We start from the raw sequence: 22,601 nt of genomic DNA, 5'->3' as shown, positions 1-22,601 counted from the left end.
TAATGTATTTGGCCTGCCTTCTTTTTGTTAATAGGTTGTTAAACACTGAGTTTAAAATTCATTTTGAAACTCTTCAATAAGAGTTACTTAAATTTAGGAATTTTTTTTATGAGTTTATTCAGACTTCTCAGTATATGATGCCAGTTCATGATGTGTGGGCATGATTTGCTTGAAATCTCCAAACTTAGGACACATTTTTCTCAAAGCTTAAATGTACTTTGTCCACTTTTCTTTTATTATCTCACTCCTACCCATGATCTTTGTGTAGAGATAAAGTAATAGATTAACAATGCATTTTGAATTAATGTTAATGTTATTCGCAAGATTACTTTTGAATTGGGAGATTGCAGTCAGTCTGATTCTGAGGATAGATGATGTAAGAAGTTGGACATATGAGTAACTTTTTGTTTCTTTAGTAGTAAAAACTTTTATCTCAGAACTGGAACTCACATGTACTTATTAGAACTTTATATTAAACAATAAAGTTAGGCAGTGCCATTAGTCCTTAACAGTTGTTTTCAAGATAATAGAAATAACAAATGTTTATTAAACACTTACTGTTTGCTAGGCACTATGTTAAATATCTTGTGTACATTGTGTTTTACTCTCGTGACGGCTCTCAGAGGTAAGTATTTTTTCTAGAATTTTCCAGAGAAAGGAGGTGGGTTTAGAGAAATTAAACAGTTTGCTTAGGGTTACATTAGTAAATTAGGGCATGTGGAGATGGAGATTATACTATATTTCTGTGTGTTTAATTTTTACAGACATGATAGTATTGCATCACTCTTAAAAATTTTGATAGTCTGTTTTGAAAATTTCTCTTGCTTACTACATAGAGAGATTTGGTCTATTTCTTTACCTTATAAGTATATACTAACTTGAATTTCACTTTGCTGCTGAAAACAGAATACCATATCGTCTCCACTAATTTCAGCTTTACATCACTTTTCCACTAGGGGGTGTACCAAATGTTGAATTGAGTTTTTTTTCTGTTGCTAAAACCATATAGTATTGGAATAAGATACTATTTCTTATACTAATGATCAGAAGGAAAAAATTTAATGTCTGTAACTAGTATAATACTCTCACTGTTTTATTTTTATACTATAGGTTACTCATTTTTGGATCCTATGACAGAGAGGCAAATATTCATTGTACATTTGAGTTGAGCAGTGGTGTTTGGGAAGAAAAACAAAGGAGTTCTATTAAGACGGTAAGATAGATTTGCATAGTTGTACATCTGTATAAAGGATTATTCTGTAATCATGCTTTTATTAATAGTTCTATATTCCTGAGTTATTTTTGGTCATTAGTTATGAACAGATCTTATTTATTGGTCTTACTGACAGTACAACATTTGTAATAAAATAAACCTCATGGAACTAGTTGATATTCAGAATGTCTACATAAGAAACAAAGTCTGACAAGTGTTCCTTCTAGAACTTTAAATGTGTTTTAGTTATGGGATTAGAAGAAAGTAATTTTTACTAAACACCTTAAAGGGCTTGTGAATCCAGAGCACTCATTTATTTAAAAGATATTTCTTGAGCATTTACTTTGTGCAAGGCAGAGTTTTAGATGCTGGGAAAACAATGCAAGATAAGAAGAGACTGTATTCCTCAGCACTAACATGGGAAAGATGTGTGGGTTAGGTAGGAGGCAGTGCACTATGCACTCGAGGATAGAGAGAATGTAGCAATAAACTAGTAGCAAAAATAATAAGAATATTTCTAGGGATTGACAGATACTATGAAGAAAATAGAATCGTGACAGTAGGCTCTTTAGATCTGCTGGTTATTAGGAAGGCCGCTAATACAGGACATTCAGTTAATGTTGAATTTCTGCTAAACAGTAAATAATTTTTTTAGTATGAATATGTTGTTATTTCACAGCAGTAGTGAAAATGCTGCTAAATCTTTAGTGGGCAACTGTGAAATGTTTTTATACATGTCCCCTTGACTTTTAAATTTTCAATTCTCTGTGTAGTAACTGATGGGAATATCTTTACGTAAAATTTGGGCAGCCAGATGTGGTGGCACATGCCTGTAATCCCTGTATTCGAGAGGCTAAGGCAGGAGGATCGTGGCAAGTTCGAGGCTAGCCTGGGCTGCACAGTGAACTCAAGACCAGGCTGAACTATACAGCAAGACCCTGTCTTTAAAAAAAAAAAAAATTAGGCAGTGGTGAAATTCTCTTGGAATGAACAGTAATTTTGATGAGGGTGGAGCAGGGAGAAATAAAACTAGAAAGGGAAGATGCTCTAGAAGATTTTGAACATGATAATGACATAATCAAAGTAGAAATTTTAAGGAAGGTTTCCTTTTTCCTGGAAAAAGTATTATTGTTTTGTCAGAGTAAATTTTTGGTACTAATTTGACTTGGTTGTGACTTGCCATTGCTGTTGGCATTTTCAATTCCCTTTATTACATTTATTATATTTGTAAAGGTATGAGATAAGACAACTTTAATATTTTATAGCTAAGATTAGTAACACTTCAATCTTGGATCATTTTAAATCTTAGTATATGCCCTAAGTAGATTGCAAGAAAATTCTAGGTTACTAATTAGGTCTGGTATTGAAAATGTCAACAGTCAATGTCTATAGGCATTAAATTACATATATCAGAATGTAATAACTTACGGGCAGGAGCCTGGCTTCCTCCTCCATCATCGTTTATAAGGCTTTGTTGTTACTGTTGCGAGGATGTCTAATGCATCCTTAAGTGTCCATCTTTCAAGACAAAGAGTGAGGTTTAATTTTTTAGCCTTTCTGGAAATAGAAGCTAAGGGAAAGGGGAATTATGAATGACTTGCTGGAGGCCAATCCACAAGAAAACAACTTAGATTTATTTGATGGCTTTTTATTTTTAAGAGAATTTTTTATAAATTGGGATATAAAGGAAATGAAAAGAATAATTTAACAAATAGCCTGCATAGAGCCTATTTTAGAAAAAACTTAAATCCAAGGAACGTTTGGAGCAGTCTTAGACACTCAAGTCAGAGATCAACTCGTTTGCAAAAAGAAGAGCTCATATAATAAAATGGGTAGTGGATAGTTTTGTTTGTTCTTTAACAATAGTAAATACAATACTAAATAAATAAATACAGTAATAAATGTTTAATGTTCCAGCTCTTCGTCTCCATTAATACCACATCCTTCATCTGTTATGCCAGCCCAAGTTTGGTGGTAACTTCTTACTGTTAATAATATCTGAGTTATCTCACTGTCTCCTGCTTGGTACTTAGCTCTTCAAACACCAAACAGCTATTCTTGTTTTAAAGTCCCACACTTTTTATTGTTTTGTTTGAGACAGAATTTCCCTATGTAGTCCTGGCTGGCCTTGAACTCACTACATAGCCCAGACTAGTCTTGAACTTGCAGTGATCCTTCTGCATCAGCCTCCCAAAACCTGGGATTACAGGCATATGCCACCATGCCTGGCCCACACTTTTGAGTATTCAGGTGTTTTCGCTTATTTAGTATAGCCTGACTGATACATCAGTCATCATTTCCTATTGGAAGCCTTTCCTAGCTAACAGAAAACTTGTGGTAAATAGTTGTCACAGTTGACATTTTACATTTAGGTTTGTATGATACATTTTATCAGTGTTACATCTAGCAATATCTTCTATTACAACAGGTACCATGATTATTGCAGTGGGTATTCAATAAATGTTTCTGGGAAGATTGATCCTGGCTATCTGGCCTCATCCTTCAAGGGTCCTTAACACTTTTCCTTCTGGACTTTCAGGATTTCAGCGTCAATTTCAGACACACACTAGTCTCTTTTCTCATATTGGGGCTAGTTGTGATCTGTTTTAACCAAAGAAAATCTTTAGGGTAAGAAAATCCAGAAAATGAGGTTTACTTTTGTGATATACCTAGGTTTTAGAGTAAGAATTTTATTTTATAAACACAGTACCTAATGATATAAATATTTTATTTCTGACATTCCAAAACATCAGAAGAACTTCTTACTCTGTGTGGAGGTTAGCATACCTTAAATAAAATGACTAGATATGATCTAAAATTTTGCTGGCCTTACTTCCCTTTTAATTTTGGAGAATTTAATAAATCTTGATAAATGATACCAAATGAATCTACAGCATCCATATCTATCCGTGTATTGTTGAATGTTCATACAAAGAATTTAAAAGAGCTTCCTAAAGAACTGTAATTTCAAAGAACATTTGAGACAGACAGGCTTATAAATATATTAGGCCAGATGCCTCAGAGTTGGCATTTTAGTGTGTTTATTTAAGGCAGGATGCCTTGAAGGTAGCATTTTTGTATGCCTGTTTAACCATTTGCCATTTAGAGTCTTAATCTTATCAAAAGGAAGAGAAAGATTAAAGCAAATAAAGCTTTTTGGAAAATGTCAGTTTTTATGAAAACTTTGGTTTAGTTCAATTTGATATTTGTGAATCCAGTAGGGACTCTGTGGAATTTTCACTATATATAATGTTCTATAATTTAACTTCTTAAATAAACTAAATGCCTTTGAGCTTTAATAGCAAATCCTGTGAAACATTTCCACTCTGAGTTCATTTCTTGTTAAAAATGAGGAATGGAATTTCTTGTCTCAAGTTTACTTGTTGTAAGTAAGATTTTGAAATGCTGAGGGAAGAATCTAAGGAATTTATGTTAAAATTTAGAGGTATAAGCTAAATCAAATCAGCATAAGGCACTGTTAAGTATGAGAAGGAAGAAACTGAGTATGAGGAGTAAGTAATTTTATGATCCTTTCCTTCAAGATAAATAAGATCAATATTACTTTGTGTATCAGTATTGCTATTAGTATGTGAATGCAGTACAAGTTGCAGAATAAAGTGCTATGAGCTTCCGGTGATGTGAAAATTAGAAAAAAATATATTAAGGAGGTGATATTTGAGCTAACCCTTATTGTATATATACAATTTTGAGAGGGCAAAGAGGGTGTTTCAAGGTGAAAGACATAGCATAAACACAGAAAGGGTAGAATTAGGTAAGTCTCCTTAGGATACAATGAATTGCCTGAGTTAGCTAAAGTCCATATAGTAGCACAGGAAAATTATGCAAGACAGAAGTAAGTTTGGATCATATAACAGTGTTCAGTGGTAGAGTATTTGACATATAATGAAATAAGACAGAAACCTAGACAGACTAGACATAAGAGGGAAAAAAAGGAAGTACCAGGCCAAGAAACTTGGCTGTTATTCCCCAAGAAGTAGGAGCTATAAAGGTTTTTAAAATGAAAATGATCTAATCAGAATCTTACTTTTTGGGAGACTTGGAGCTAGATTTGAGTCTTAACTAGGCTACTTGGTACCATGACGTTAGTTAAAGTCTCTAAACCCATCTTATCCACACCTTCTTCAGTCTCATAAAATGGGACTGATAGTGTTTCTCATGGTTGTGTGAAGACTAAATGAAATTCTCTGCAAATATCTAGCACAATAGTACCTGGCACATAGTAGATAATGTGTTTATTGAATCTAGCAGCAATAGGTAAAGTTAAGGAAAACATTTAAAGTAGTAGAGACAAGTAGGTGATCAAAATTTGAGCAAGGATGGTGACAATGAAAAATAGAATAAATATGGTATGAGATATTTATGGGAATGGAGTTTGGAGTGAGACAGGAACCTATAAAGACAGAAGGTATGAGGGTGTTGAACAAAGAGGAGAAAGGGACCTTGGATTTTACTATAATCCAAGCTAAATTGATTGGTTCAGCAAATACTTTCTCACAAAAGCAGCACCTTTCCATTAAAACTTAGCTAGATAGGTAATTTTCTTAATCATACACAGATGCAGGATGCAGAACTAGGTCGTGAACAATTTAAGAAAGTGTTAAGAAGGATCATCAGTGATTCTGCAGTAGCACCCAAATCATTGCCGTGTCTTATCCAGGAGTAGTTAGCATTTACAAGCAATATGCACAGTTGCTCTATATCTGTCATAGCTTTAACTTTACATGCATTAACCATTTAATCCTCATTGGTCAACTCATGAGAATAGACACTGTTATCATTTCCATTTTTCCTTCTAAGGAAACTTAAGACCCCAAAAGAAAAAGTAACAGCTGGCTAGTAGATGATAAAGCCAGTCAGCACACCCAGAGCTGCTGTTCTTAACTACTATATCACCTCCACAGATGGTACCAATAGGCTTGGGTTCATATACACAGTCTTCCACTCTACTTTTATGAGTGAGGTGCAAGTTATTTCATCTCTAAAACAGAGAGAATAGCATCTGCCTTACAGGCACAGGGCTTAAATGTGTGTAAAACACGCAGCACAGTACCTGGCACAGATAGTAACTCTTACTATTGAACTTGGCCTAAATACCACCTTGTTTACCCCCATATTTTTTGTGATAATTTTCTGTGTATCTGTAAGTCCCCTGCCCCTATTCCCTTTCAGTCCTTTTTGTAATAAAGTAAGGAGGGAGAAATCTCTTTCTCGATCATACTTTTTTAAGATAAGAGGAACAAATGGTGACTTAAGAACATCAGTTTTATTTAGGGCTGTAGCATGCAAAATGGCAGTCAACTAGCTAGTGCCCATTCTAGCTAAGGATAAAACATGAGCAGACGCTTAATTTCAGAAAGGCTTAAGATAAGAAATTAAGAACTTCCTTGGAGTAAGGCTCATTAGCATCATTCATGTCAAGGCAAAGGGCAAAAAAATCTTAGAGATACTATAATTAATAACAGATAGTTTTAGAACATTTAGGAAGTAATGGTTCATGATTTTGAGTCCTCTAACACTAACCATTTTTGCATTTTGCTATAAATGTGAAGTTCTGTCATTTAGTACTTGTAGTACTAGGTCAAAGTTTTTATTTTTCCTTCAAACAGGAAAGTAGGAAGGAAAGCACAAGCAACAGCAATACTTAATTCATTTGTACTATTAAGTCAACCTTTTTTAGTATTGTGCCTCTCAACCGGGCATGGTGGCACACGCCTGTAATCCCAGCACTCGGGAGCCTGAAGCAAGAGGATCTTTGCGAGTTCAAGGCCAGCCTGGACTACAAAGTGAGCTCAAGGCCAACCTGAACTGCTTAGCAAGACCCTGGGTCAAAAAGACAAAAAAAAAAAAAAAAGAAAAAAAGGACAATAGTATTATGCCTCTCTCCACATAAAAATCGAATATGAATAAAATTTACTGAGTTTGGGGACAGCTGTGTTTCTCATTTGTATGCATGTTGATTTACATTCCTATTGGATTGTACTAAACAAATAAGTGGTTGTATTTGAAAGTTGTTTACATATGAACAGTATATTCTATGCTGGCAGAAATAAGAAGGCTTTAGTAGTTGTAAGTAAAACTGCTTCTGTATTACATTTCTTTAAAGGTTATGTAGTGATTCTTAGAGTTTAGGCAAGTGGCTTGTTTTCTAAATTAATCCTGTGTGTAATTATTATAAATCGATGAACACAGAATGTTGTCAGTAATTAAGTATGAAAATACTGAGCATAAGAAGGTATCATGAAGCAGAATTTTAATTTTTATAGTGACACACTCATGTGAAATTTGAGAAATGGTACATATCTTAACAATCGTATCAGTAGTCTCTGTAACACAAAACTTAAACATATGTTTGGAAATTAGTGTGGACTATTTTTTCCCCATTTTAAAAAAAAAAATCAGATTGTCCTAAAGAAGACAACAAAAGTCAATCAGAATTCCATTACCCAGAGATCGCTGTTAACTTACCAGAAAAACTTTTATGAACACACACTATTCACATAAACATGTATGTGTTCTTTAAACAATCATTATTTTGATTTTATAAGCATGTATGAGTTCTTTAAACAATCAGTATTTTCATTTTCACAACTTATTAATATACTAAGGATGTGTCTCTATGTCCATGTACATGTGTTGTTATTTTATGTATGCATATTTCACTGTGTACCTTAGTTAATACCTCCCCTACTGATGAACATTTAGGGTTTTTAATTTTCTTTTTGATATTTTAGAAAAATCTTATGGTTTGGCACACTTCTGTAAAGGACCAAACAGTAAGCACTGGAGGCTTTCCAGAACAGTGATTATTTCAACTACTACTAAATTTGGCTGTTTTATAAGAAAACTTTTTTAAAGTTAGCCCATAGACTGTAGTTTGCTAACCTCTGATTTAAGCAATTCTTTTTTTATGCAAAGAGGAAAGCCTACTGGTATGTATTTCAAAATTGCATTCCAGCTAGAGTAATATGTAGATTATAATATTGTACAGATGTTAATTTTCTGACTTTAATAATGTACTGTGAATATGTAAGAGTATGCCCTGGTTAGGAAAAGTACAGTTACGTATTTAGGGGTAAGGAGCATCATGTCTGAAACTTATTTTCAGATAACTTTGGGAAAAAATATACAGAGAAAGAAAATACACTAATCAAGAAATATAGACTCAGGATAAGTGGAGAATTTTTGTTATATTTTTGCAGGTTTTCTGTTTAAAATTATTTCACAGTAAAAAGTTATTTCTTTAAAAAATAAAAAACACCACAAAAAACTATCTCTGTGGCCCTCTCACTTCCTTAAATAAGACATAAATCACCCTCAAAAAGTATAGTAATAATACAAGCTGTGAACCAAATATATGGTGAATGTTTCAATAAAAATTTACTACAGTAAAAGGCACATTGCCATTTATCTACCTCAGAACACTCCCCCTCACTTCAAACATAGCCCCATTGTTCTTGCCACTTTCTCAAACAGTTCTGGAAGTCTTCTTTCATGAGTGTGTTCATGAAGTCCTCTTTTGTGAATATCTTTATGATACATGACCTAAAGTACTGTGTGGTAAATACTGCTGCCAGGTGCTATTTAATGGGGTGAGGAAATTGGGGTGTGTCCTCACCAACCTTATTCACTAGGTCTGATATCATGTAGTACAGTAATCCTGGCTGTTGTCCAAAGTTAAAATGACCATGAAAGATAAACATTTTGAACTAATTCAGAGCACTGAGGCAGCCATAACAGCAAAACTAAAAATATGAATGAAAGAGGGCTTCCAAAACTGTAAGAACAGTGGCAGGAACGATGGGGTAAGTGCGTTTGAAGTGAGGAGTATTTTGGGGAAAGTTAGTGGGAATGTGTCTTTTACTGTAATATACTCTTTTAAAATTTATAATATTCACTGTAATTTTTATCAAACCTCATGAAGGTATTCTTCTGACAAGAAAAACGTATTTGTAAAGTCCAGGTGAGAAATCTAGAATTTATTCTGTATCTATTTATATCTACCCCTTTAGGAAGTAAGTGTGTATGTGTGTGTGTGTGTGTGTAACGTGTCATCATTGGGATGGGGACTTCAAAAGTCACTTCTGCCGTAGGAGAAATACATTAGTTGATAGACTTATTTATCTGGCTTAGGAGTTTAAGAACTGTTATACTTTAATCTAGAATGTTGTGTGGGAGCTGATAGTAATTTTTATGTCAACAGATAGAAGCAAACCATTTGGCATGTGTTTGTTTCAAAGAGTTAATACTTTGTATGAAAAAAAACATGATCAAGCGTATTCAAATTATAAATCTTCTTGGCTGATAAGAGACTATTTCAAAGAAAACAGCTTACAGCTTATAAATATGGCTGTCTCTTTTTTTGGTTAATATGGTGCAACTGAGCGGAAATGATAGAAAATGTAATGGGATTCGTGTCAGCCAGGTTTGTTTGTAAGTAGTGGAGGGTTCTGTGAAATAGTTTTAGTTTGCATCTTCTGTGCTGTTAAAACAGACATGGTTTGAAGTAGATTAGACTGATACCTGAATGACCTTTCAGGCACGCAATATTTTATTTCTTTTTACATGTGCTCTCTTTTTTGTTCTATAACTCAGAAACTGTTTTAGTAATTTCTCAAAATTATGACTTACTGAAATACCCTTTTGGAGAGAAATTGAGTAATAGTGCTCTAGTTCTAACTCGGCGAGTGTTTCTTGTGTTACACCAAGGTGTTTTGGGGGACAGAGCAGCAGGGAAGCATAAAAAGAGGAGGAACAGAGAATTCATATGCACAAGGGAATATGTTTTTCTTTATGCATGTTTAGCTGAATATTAGTGGACTTGGAAGGATCATCAGTTACGGTTATGACTTTTAAAAGTGATGGATGGTAAAATAGTAAATCTAGCCCTAGATCTTTAACAACCTTGTTTGCTTCCAGATGGGATGGACAGTAAAGCTGTTAACCTCTGGTGTGGTAGTAATTTGTGTCACACAACCATAAATAATTTGAACTGACACCTGGTATTCAATGAAATTACCAGAAAGTTATATTTCTAATGCACATAAAAGTTCACCTTGCAAATAACTCAAAAAGTGTTTGGTGATAAATCTTTAATATGTTAACCATAACTGATTGAGTCCCTGATAGCCAAAATTGAATTGCTAAGTTTCAAAAGTAGGGCAAGCAAAGATACTGTGTACACTGGCCCAAGAAATAAAATGATTTTTAGTCATAGTGTTAGTCCATTTGACAAAGATAACATAAACTAGGGTGACTCATAAACAACAGAAATTTATTTTTCACAGATCCAGAGTCTAGAAAACCCAGTATCGAGTTCTGAGCAGATTCATTGTATGATGGGGGCATGCTTCCTCATTCATAGAGGGCCATCTTTTCCCTGTGCCCTTATATGGCAGAAGGGACAGAAAGACTCAGGTTTCTTTTATAAGCGGGATGCTCATACCACCCTACTACTATGAGATCTCTGCACTCATGACATCATTACCTCCCAAAGGCTCCACCAGCTATCATCATTTCTGAGGTCAAAATTGTAACATATGCATTGGAGAAGGGGTAGCATGGATCTATTCAGTCCACAGCAGTCACTTTCTAGAGATACTTAGCATGTAGCATTTCAGTTCCTTTGACCAAAGGAGTTTTAAATTATTAAGAATACGGTGACCAAATTTTATAGACACAAGGAGATTTTTTGACAAATGTTTGGATAGTTTTTGAAGCCCATTTGTATTTGAATAGTCCCAGATTATCCAAGATACTTGTTGGGATAATGAAACAGTTCTATTTTCAGAAATGTCTTTTTCCAAAATCTCATTTTATATGCAAAATTTTTTTTAGAATCTCTCTACTTGTACTCTAATTCTATCTTTGTTTAAAATGTTTACTCAACCAGAGAGCTCTGAAGCCAGAAGAGTGTAATTTTCCAGGGTAATAGGAATTAAGAAGGCAAGAAGAAACTTAGGTAGAGGCAATTATAAAAACGAGGGGAAAACCTGCTAAATCTCTCTAACCTGTAAGAAAGTGATACTGGAGAACTGGTCTGATGGTGCTAAAGAGATAGGATGCGGGGAGATGAAGGAGGACGAGGGTGTAGAGGAATGGATTTAACAGAAACGGGGGCTTCCCATGGAACGTGTGCCCTTGGCCAGGCTACAGAAATCCGTGTTATAACAAAAAGAGTATATGTTTCAGTTCTTTAAAATTGTATGCAGTAAAACCACTGCATATAGGTACAGTAGTAGTTGATTAAAATAAAGTCCTGCAATGAGTAAGGAGTGCTCTTTCAAAGAAAATTAAATGATGGAGAGTGAACTGTGTACATTTCTCCTTCCTCAAAGTTCCTCTGTTCTCTGATGATGCTATTTGTCACTTTGTCATCTCTCATCACCACGCTTTTCATAAAAGAAAGTTCCTGCAGGGAGCATTTCTGTTGCTGGACCATCATTACCTGAAGTATCTAGTCCCTGGCTATCTGTAAAGAGCTGTGTTCAGTATAATATCTCTTCCCCATTTAATTTTGTTGTCCTGGCTCCTTAATGGCTAGGTTAGAGCCTTTAAACTGCCACAGATAAAGAAGGAGATAGGGGGGAATTAAATTTTGATCTGCCCAGATAGGTGGGAAGGAATTAGTCCTTTGCTCTTAGGTCATGGTTTAGGCAGGGCATGCCAGTAAGGCTGGCCTGAATCAGACTCAGAACTTGGAGTTAACACTTGTACTGCTGGGGTGAGAACTGTTACTGTGCTTTCTTCTACGTTGTCCATTACATTTAGGCCTTTGGCAATTGAGTGCTCTGTTTTTGTAACTATCTGTTAGGGATCAATCTGAGCATTTTATCTAAGTCACAGAGTCAGCTCAACTGCAGATTTCCCTGAGAAAAATAAAGACATTGGTTATGATTATACTTTTAGGGCCTCATCTTTCATTTAGAGATTTGATTTATGAATATGAAAGGACAATAGAGGAGTGGCCCATAAAAAGAAGCATTTAATGGTTTCAATTTTTAGTATATGTGCTGCTGAAGCAAGCACAATTTAATGGTTTATAAACCCTTGCATTTTTTTTTTTTTTTTTACAAAATTCTTTTTGGTAAGTGGTATGTTTTACAGCCAACAATCATACTTTGAAGCAATTTGAACATACTTTAAATTTGACTTTATAGGGTTCCTTGTTGTTTAAAAAAAACTGTTGTATTTCTTATATGCTGATATTCATGGGATTGAGATGATTTCTTTAGTGTTATTTATATATGTTTGCTGTACATAATGATTACATTCATTGAGGGACTTGATACATACACATAACGTTTTAATTCTTTTTTCTTCCCCTTGCTTTCCCTCCCCCCATCTTGTTCCCCTTCCCATTTGTAGAGGATGTATGTCTATATGTCAAGTTATTTTTTGTTTTGATCTTTAAATTACTTATACATTGGATTATTCTCTATAAGAGAAACCTTGCAATATTTGTGTGTCAGATTTATTTCACTTAACATTATGGTCTCAAGGTCATCTGTTTTCTTACAGATGACTCATTTATCCTGCTTTATGCCTGAGTACTTTTCCACTGTGTAAATACACCACATTTTCTGTAGAATTGGAAGGATTTTTAAAGACTTAAATAAATCACTATGAACTAGATATGATTTGCATTTCAGTTTCTAGTCATACAATACATTAATTAGCACGTTGAAATACTGTTTCTGTCGTAGTTACCATTTATTACCTGTGTCAGTGTTTTATTATAGAAAAAGATATAAGATACATAAATGTATAAGAATTTATAAGATTGGCTTAAAGTGGTCAGCCACAGAGTTGGATGAGGAAGCGTGCAGAGGGTGTCTGCACACTGGAGACTGAATGTTTCAGTCCAAGATCTGGGGTTCACTGCAGTGTCCCGTGCAAGTATCAGGAGGCCAATGAGTCTGCAGTGGAAGGCTGAAGAGTCTATGCTGGAAGGATGAAACATTTAAGGCAGAAGCCAAAGAGTCTATACTAGAAGCCAGGAGATGATGTCCAAGCTGAAGACAAAGACCGGAGCTCTTTTGAGGAACAGAAGCAAGTCTGTCTTCCTCATTTCCCCTTTATACCATGCACCCTAGGACAGGTCCTCTACACCCTAAGGTATGCAGTTGCTGAGCCCATTTAGTTAAGCTTCTAAACTTCTCAAGTTGGCACAATCAATCAATCATTGCAATCAATCATCCATTACATTACCATTGACCATCCTGGGCCTAGAACTGTCTCGCTCTCTTCACACAGACTAAGCTGTTAGTTGTGTGGCACCCCCTGGCCCATCACACCATGTGAACATTCACATGAATGGATCAGTGCACTTCTTCCCATTACTTTTCTTCCACTTTCCAAAAAGTTTTATTAAAACAGTTTCTTTGGTCAACGTTGATTCTTCTGAAAATATTAGAGGGTAGAGTTATAAAATAAATCAATATTTCTAAAGATTGTGAGCATTTGTTTTATTGTAATGTGTTGAGAATCTGGTAGAATAAGTGTTGATGTATAAGATGGATGAAAGGACTGGAAATGATTATATTTAAAAGTTCTGGTGAAAATTCAGTTTTACACTGGTGTCATGTACATGTGTACAGTATATTGATTACTGTATATTTTTGCTGTCTCCATACTATATCAAAAAACTGAGAAATCTTATGAAGTATTTTTCAGAAATTTACTTGAAAAAAGCATGTTCAAAATATACCTGGTTATAGTAATTTAGGAGCTTTCACTTAAGTCTTTTTTCTAAGGTTTTAATTGTTTACTCAATGCAAAGCCCTATAGGAGAGAACAGTTTATATAATTTTTTAAGTTACATTGTTGTAGTATCGTCTTCTTATCCATTTATATAATTTTTTAAAGTTATATTGATGTATTGTTGAAATATATCCTCCTCTTATCCATGATCTAAAATTATGTTTGTGTTAGGAAAGGATTAAAAAAATCAATGTTGTTTTTTCCTTCTATGGGAAAATAAGGCATCCCAGGCAGATCCAAGAAAAACTGAAAAGATGTCAGCATGTGAGTGCTGTTAAGTGCTATCTTGGTGTTGTTATTAAATTGCTCTCTCCAAGAGGGATGCACATACAACTAGAATTTTTTAACCTGTGACTGACTTATTGGTAAAGTTAAGTGCAGGCTGTCTGCAGTCTTGTATGTATTGATCTCTGCAATTCAACTCATGCAATTGCTGTTTAGTTAGCGTGTGTGAGCAGTTCTTGGTAATTGTTACACATAGCAGGGAGGGCAATGGACTAGAAACAGTCTTGTCACGTGAGTTCTACTCAGATAGAAGCCTACATTTGGGTATCAAACTTCAGGCCAGTTCACATAGGCTAAAGCCATAGTGAGTATATCCTACCTTTATCATTTATTTGTAGCTTTCCATTTTGATAAATATGTCACTTTGATTTTAATGAGATATTGTTCCTGACAATTTCTAACTCAGTTCTTGGTAAACTAGAAATTATGAAAGAGAAGCAAATACTAAAGCTAGTTAAAGCAAAGTACTTATACTAAGGATAGCAAGGTACTTCCTAGCCTCCAAGAGCAGCAGGTTAGGTTCTGCAGAGCTTTTGAGCAGCAGTTCAGCCAGGTCTTAGAAACTAACAAACTAGAATCCGTGACTAACATTATCAGTCCAGTGTGTGTGTGTGTGTGTGTGTGTGTGTGTGTCTGGTTCTCTCTTTCCCCACCTTGCTCTTCTTCCCTCCCTCCCTGTCTCCTCCTCACCCTCTGCCAAAGCTGGGGAGGACTTGGAAAACATTGGTGTCTATACTGAACATATAGTGGTTATTTAATACATACTACTAATTTTATTTTTCTTTGTCTTATAAAGAGTCAGTTATGTCACCAAGTGTACAGGTTTCAGAAACATACTTAAATACATATTAATAGATGTTGCAAACTCCATATGTATATGTTGTTGAAAAATAACATACTAACCTACTATAGGATGTTTTGTTTATTAGATAATCAGATATGTGGGATTCTGTAATGAGTTAATAAAACATTGTTTTTTCCAAGTAAAACACACTCTGCTATAATCAGGGTAGAAGTATTAATTATCAATTATCAATTAATATTAATTGATATTAATTATCAGTTGATACCATCCTGATGATTTTAATTTCCTGATGTGCCTCTGCCACCTCTTTATTATAACAATGTTATTCCATAGCCCAGAAAGATAGCTTCTCCCATTCTACTCTTAGACTGTCTGTTCATATTCTTCTTGTGCCTTAACACAACCTAAATGCCATATCTTTATGCAGCCTTCCCCTAGTCACTTACCCAGAGGTAGTCTTTGCTTCACTTGAGTTTGTCACATTTTACTCACATATCTTAAAACACATCATGTTTCAGTCTCAGTATTGCTTGTATACCCTCTAAACAAACCACTGTTTAGATATTGACCACAAGTATTACTGCCAATCTCTTGAGAAGTATAAGGTCCTTGTCTCAACAGTCTCAGGCTGTGGAGTTTATGTAAAACTTGCATCACCTCATATTTGGACTTGCACAGTTTGGCCTGCAACTTCCACATATATGCCATGAATGTAACCCATGACCGTTTTAAAAAGGAAAAGTTGCCCCATTTTTACCTTTCCTACTGCATCAGTCTTGACCTTTCCTTGGGACTCATAAGGGAACCAGATTTTCTTTATTCTCTGATAGAAACATATAAAGCAAACTTCCATCTATAAGGATTTAGAGTGAAAAGTTCTGTGGATGTTAACTTTAATTGTAGCTTATTTTTTAAAACAGGAAAGCATCCAAATCTTGGTGGAACTTAAAAACAGCCAGTTGGTTAAAGAAATACTGTTTGGTGACATGAATTGACTGAAGCCCTCCCCCATCTATAATCATAGACATTTTGTTCTTCGCACCATTAACTTTTTACATAAACATCTCATGCTTAGCTATCCTCCAAAGGACAATGTTAAATTGTTCCATGTTTGTTTGTTTTTTCCTTCATTCTACTATTCAGAATAGTTTTCTTCTGTTGCTGTTCCTTTTCCCTTGCTTTCTTTTTCTTTCATTTATACCTAAATATGATATGTCTTTAGTCCCCTGCACAGAGAAAATACTCTGGTGGGATGAAAACTTACAATTTTGTAGAAAAGTAGATATTTACTATCATCAATGTAATTTACTACTCTTTGGAAGTACGTTATGTATAGTATATTTGAATTGGTTATTTTCCCCTTATTAAATGTTGGCATGTCAGTCGCCATCTTTTTTCTCTTCTAAGAGAAAAAGCTTTGAAATCAGTTAATTGTAGAATTGTTTTAGCTTCCCAGTATTAATTCTGTAAAAGTACATTAAGGTTTGAACAGTGTAATAAATTCTAATGTCTTGAATTGATATTTGTCTCATAATAGATCCACCTAGTTTCTGAAGCTGGATACTGTATTCATAGCAGACTGGTATGAATCTCCTATTTTTGACTAGTTGCATTGAATCTTACTAACAATAGCAATAGTAAATACTGAATCTTTTAAAAACTTCGTACTAAAATGACTATTAGCCTGTTTTACTAGTGAAGTTCAGAAGTAGCCTAAAATCATAGGCAAAGTTTGCCTCCCCATTGCATTTCACCCTAAATTTTTCATTCTGACACTTCTAAAGCCAGAATGTTTTACATAACCACAATAGCCATTGTAACACGTAAAAAGTAGATCCCTAATTTCACCTGATTTTCAGCCTATATTTAAAGGCTCCCAGTGTGTCGTGTGTCAGAAATGTTTTTGGTAGCTTTTTTTAAAAAACTAGGATCTCAGTAAGATTCATATGTTATTTACCTGGGGGTAGGGAGAGTGCAGAAGGGTAGTATTTTTCTAATCTGATCATTTCTTCTATGTTTTTTCATTGGCTTATTTTTGGCTAGAAAGAGTAAGACTTTCAACTGTGTAATAAGCAATATGCAAATACATGAATAGATCAATTTACAAACTATCTCAAAAGCATTTCCTGTCAAAATTAAATCCTAGAATTATCATCCAAGTCTGTTTTCTGCTGTGATAACAATACAACAGACTGGATAATTCATAAACAATAGAAATATATTTGACTCATGGTTCTGGAGGCTAGGAAATCCAAGAGAATAGTGCCAGCACCTGTGGTCTCCTTTGTGGTTTGCCATAACATGGTGGTAGGGCAAGTGAGCACCTGTGAGATGAAGAGCAGGTTGAGAAGGAGGCAGACTTACATCACTTTCTCTATAACTAACCCATTTTAATCCATTCATGAAAGCAGTCACTAAATTCCCACCTCTTAAGACCATCAAGTTGACAATTAAACTTCAACATGAGTTTTGGAGGAGATATTCAAACCATAGCAACCTCCAAGAAAAGTAAAAGGCTGTACATAAAAAGAAATGTAGTCATACCCAGCTTTGTAATAAATAAAATGGAATGTTATACACACTTCTGATTTTTAACTTTTATAGTCAACCATGATAGCATAATTACATTTAGAAAATGAAATAGTAGTTGTCAACTTTGGTAGAATTTAGAAGGTAGAAGATATAAAGAGGAGAGGGAGACAGAAAGAAGAGTGAATATCAAGATAGATACTGTCTATAGTTGAATAAGAAATTGGGCTATAAGTATATTAAGATTACAATAACATTATGTAGAACTAAAAACAGTACTGTAATTGCAGTAATTTGTGGGAAGGGGGAATAGGCTGCTGTTCTTTTCTGTTAGTAGTAGTAAGTCAGCATATTATGTAAAATTTGTTAGAAAATGAAGTATGTATATTATCTAGAGAAAAAAGGTAACCTCTAGGACAACTAAAAACAAAAATGAGTTTTTAAAATACAGTAGTTGCTTGATTTTGGTGGAGAGCTTATAGAGATAAGATGATTCTTTCTGTATATTTTATTTTTTTAACCACATGCAAAAATTTGATAAAAATGTAATCTACTTAACAATAATAAAATAAAAAATTGGATTTTTGTGGGCATTTATTCTTTTGAGCACACACTGTTCTTACATCTAATTATATCTGGTTTAATCTTTTATCTTCATTATAGTAATTCCAGTTATCTGTAATTAAGAGTTAGTATGTTATTTGATTGAAATTATTTAAATGGGAAAACCATCCAAATGTTGCTCATTTTGATTGACTTGAGGATCATATAAATTCATCCCAAAGTATTTTATTAAATTAGGTAAATTGAAAAACAAAGAGTTATCTGAAGTACTGATCTGTACATTTAAGCAAAGACGGTTTTTCTCCTCCCATCCCAATCTTTTTTTTTTTGGTTTTTCTCCGGTACCGGGAACCGAACTCACGACCTTGCGCTTGCCAGGCAGGCGCTTTTGCCGCTGAGCTAAATCCCCAGCCCCCCCATCCCAATCTTTATGCTTCCCTTTTTAAATTTATCACACTAAAACCTGTAATAAGTGTGTGATAAAAGTAGAAATACCTTCTTGTTACTGATTCAGGAAGAAAACATTGACTCTCTTATCTTTGAGTTTTATGGTATTTATAAATTTTCGTAGAGCCCATAATCAGGTTTAAAAGTTCCCTTGTATATATAACTTGTGATGGCCTTTTTAGTAATTATTAAAATATTTATATGACTTTTTCCATTAAGTCATATAAGTTATATTCATTGATTTTTTTACTACTAAACTTGAATCTCTGCGTCTACTCCACTTGGTTATGATTATTATCCTTTTTTTATGTTTCTGGATTTTTATCTTTCATTCATGTTTGAATATTACACATATTAGTCCACAGTTCGCTTTTATTGTTTTATGTTTGTCTGGGTTTAGTATCACTGAACATTGACTGTAATGTATGATTTGGAAAGTATTCCCTCTTTGTTGCTAAAAAATTCAGGTCACATTGTTATTGTTTCTTCTCTAGGAATTCACCAATGAAGCAACCTAGGCCTGGAAGAATTTTTTGTGTAGAGAAAGACTTACAGTTATGGATTTTATGGATTTAATTGATAATCATATTTAAGATTTTTATCTTTTGGGGTCAGTATTTGTCATTTGTAGCTTGAAGGAAATTTTTCAGTTCACCTAGGTTGTCAGATAGTGCTTGTGTGAAGTTGTTCACACTACTGCTGCCTTACTCTGTAATAGCTGTAGGATCTGTAGTAATATCTTCCTCTTATTCGTGATTTTAGTAATATATATCTTCCCTCTTCTCCCCCCTCTTAATCAGTTTAACCTAGAGGTAAGTCAGTTTTACTGATCATTTTATTAAATCAGCCTTATTGATAGCTTTGTTGTTTTATCTTCTACTTAATTTTTTCTGCTTAGGAATTAAATTTTCTTAAGATGCGAACTTAAATCACTAATTTTAGATTTTGTCCCTCACTCTAAACATTTAAAGCTATAAATTTTCTATAAACAATGTTTTAGTTGTATCTCACAGACTTCTATTGGTTGTTAGTTTCATCATTGCATTGAAAATATTTTCAGTTCTCTTGTGATTTCTGTGACTCATATATTAGAAGTGCATTGTTTCATTTTTTAAGTATTTGAGGTGTTCCTAGTTATTAGTGATTTCTTATTTAATTCTTTTATGGTCAGAGAATATATAAGTTCAATCTTTTTTAAATTCATTGATCCTTGTTTTACCACATTCCACACTCTTGAAAAACTTGAAAAGAATGTGTTCTCTTATCATTGGGCATAGTGTTCTATAACTGTCAACTAAGTCAATGTTGATAATGTTCAGATTGCCTATATTGTTTTTTTGTTGTTGTTGGCAGGGGGTACATTGGTTCCTGAGAAAAGAATGGAGAAATAAGTTATGCCTTTAATGGCAAGTTTAGTAAAACTACATGGCAAAGAAACATGCATACAGGGACAACAAATTTGTGACTATTTTGATCTGCCACAGAATTCATTTTACTGTTCTCTGTGATCTTATATATATTTGCATTTGAAAATCCTGATAATGATATCACATTCCAGAGAGTGCATACTACATGCTTCATCAGACAGAAAAAATATGTACAATTTGTTTCTATTTATTCTTACACCACTTTAAAAGTTCTGTTCAGGAGTATGTCTTATAATGTATACATAGCACATAGTATAACCAGTAGTAAGATATAGATACATATATATGAGAGACAATTACACATTTCTTCACTGTTGTTTAAAAAATAGTAATTTAGCTCATGGAGAGTCAGTTTTGTTCCAAAAGTTATACCATTTGGATGGTCTTATGAACTGTATCTTAATAAAATAGTATTTTTATGTGGTATTCATTTTTTATTACTACATGCTTGTAATACACAAAGTCTATGTTCTTTGTGGGGAGTTGGTACATATACTTAATGCATCTTAATTTCTTCTTCCATCCCATGCCTTCCATCCTTTTCCACTCCACCCAACTCTTGATCCCTTTCCTTTTTTCTTTTTGTACATGTTTGTAGTATATAATGTTTACATTCCATGTGTGGAGTTGGTACCTGTACATAATACATCTTAATTCCTTTTTTCCACCCCTTTCCCCCCTCCCCTTCCTTCATCTCTTGATCTGCTATTTGGGAAAGATCTATCTCCTTATGTCCTATTATCTTTTATTTTGTTCTTTATTTATATTTTGGGTTTTTCATATAAGAGAAACTATGATATTTAAGCTTGTTTGTCTGATTTATTTAATTTTTAAATGCAGTCAGTTATTTGAATGGGTACAGGTAGCACGTTTCTTTTGAAATTGACAAATTATGTTAATATTATACATATTCTTGAATTGGATGACATGACTTTTGTTTAGGGAGAAAAATCATGCTAAGTTAGCATCTTGTTAACAAGGCAACTCAGTAAAATCTAAATGTAAACTTTTTTTTTTTTGCCTTTCCACAGAAGAAAATTCAACAGTACAGTCTTCTCTTAGTATCTGCAGGGGTTTGGTCCCCCTGCAAACACACCACCACCACTTTTAGATACCAAAATCTCCAGCTGCACATGACTGTTATTTTAAATGGCTTAGTATTTACATATAACCTATATACATCCTCCTTTAACCAACCAAGCTATGAAAAGTGGAGTTTAAAGCATATTTACGGATATAGGTTATTCTCATTATATATGAAGAAAGAAAAATTCAGAATTATATTTATAATATATGACTGTATATTAACAGTATGTAAGTTCATATCCACAGTATCTCATTTTTGAGGCAGTTCTCAATTTTGTGCTCAAATATACATTAGAAAATACAAAATATTAGCAGTTCTAGATAGTAATTGAAAGTGGGTTTTTTTTTTCCATTTAGCCTTTCTATTTATTTCCAAATAGATCTTTAATAAGACATATTGAAGACAGTGTTTAATATTTTTATAATTTAAATGTGTAGTCTGAGAATGTTAATTTATATTATTAAAATAATTATTTCATCCCATGTGTACTTATCTGTAATTATAATCATTGAGGAACAAAAGTCAGTCAATTGTGGTCAGTGTGTTACTATTATTTTACCCTATTATGAATTGAATGTATTTTGGTTTTTTATGCTTTATCAAAGGTTGAATTAATAAAAGGAAATTTACAAAGTGTTGGACTTACACTTCGTCTTGTTCAGTCAACTGACGGGTATGCTGGGCATGTCATCATTGAAACTGTGGCCCCAAACTCACCTGCTGCAATTGCAGATCTTCAGCGGGGAGATCGACTCATTGCTATTGGAGGTAATTATGCTAATGTCCAATATACTTTACATTTACAGAGAAACTAGAAAGTAGATATAAAGTTTTTCATTTTCTCTTTCTTCCTTAGACCTATCACAAGCACCTGTTACTTTCAAAATGGAAATAAACTTTATTATAAATAAAAATCTGAAAGGATATCTTAAAGAAATGCTTTTAAAACATCTGTGCTATATTTAGTCCATATAAAGTGCTTCTTCTTTAAACTACTTTTATATATAACGTCTCCAATTATCATTCACTTACCACTTTCTATTTCTCTTATTTATTTGAATCTGAAAGTAAGAGCAAGTCATCAATTACTTTTCTGTGCAACTACCACCATTACTGTTCTTGAACCTAAAATTTATATTATCCCTCCTGCCCCATCAGGTAGGACTAGGAAATGAACCAAGAGGAGCTCTTATTCCTTATCCAAGAGGGTACATGTACACTGTCCTGTGGCCACATGTTGTCTGAATGTCCATCCACTTGTTAGGATGCTGTTATTCAAAGTTTACTGCAAGTGCCTGGTGGAAAAATATGTTGCCTATATACTATACACCTTTCAGTTGGGTTATTATCATCAATAATAACAAAAACTCGGGGCTGGGGATTTAGCTCAGCGGCAAAAGCGCCTGCCTGGCAAGCGCAAGGTCGTGAGTTCGGTTCCCGGTACCGGAGAAAAACCAAAAAAAA

General features: G+C 34.0%; 1 protein-coding gene across 2 annotated transcripts in view; it reads left to right on the top strand.

Annotated features, from left to right (window-relative positions):
* Positions 1-22,601, top strand: part of Pdzd8 (PDZ domain containing 8) — an 80,380-nt gene that overhangs the window by 45,063 nt on the left and 12,716 nt on the right. The window contains exons 3-5 of one of the 2 annotated variants that reach the window (XM_005387873.2): positions 1,111-1,213; positions 16,621-16,665; positions 21,743-21,905. In XM_005387873.2, the coding sequence (XP_005387930.1) occupies positions 1,111-1,213; positions 16,621-16,665; positions 21,743-21,905 (311 nt within the window). The remainder of the gene's footprint in view (positions 1-1,110; positions 1,214-16,620; positions 16,666-21,742; positions 21,906-22,601) is intronic. The other variant, XM_005387874.2, reaches the window with a different exon arrangement.

Source organism: Chinchilla lanigera, unplaced genomic scaffold, assembly GCF_000276665.1.
Source record: "Chinchilla lanigera isolate Chin_1 unplaced genomic scaffold, ChiLan1.0 scaffold00030, whole genome shotgun sequence".
Taxonomy (NCBI): Eukaryota; Metazoa; Chordata; class Mammalia; order Rodentia; family Chinchillidae; genus Chinchilla; species Chinchilla lanigera.
Note: the sequence above shows the minus strand (reverse complement) of the source record. Positions and strands in the feature narration are given on the sequence as shown.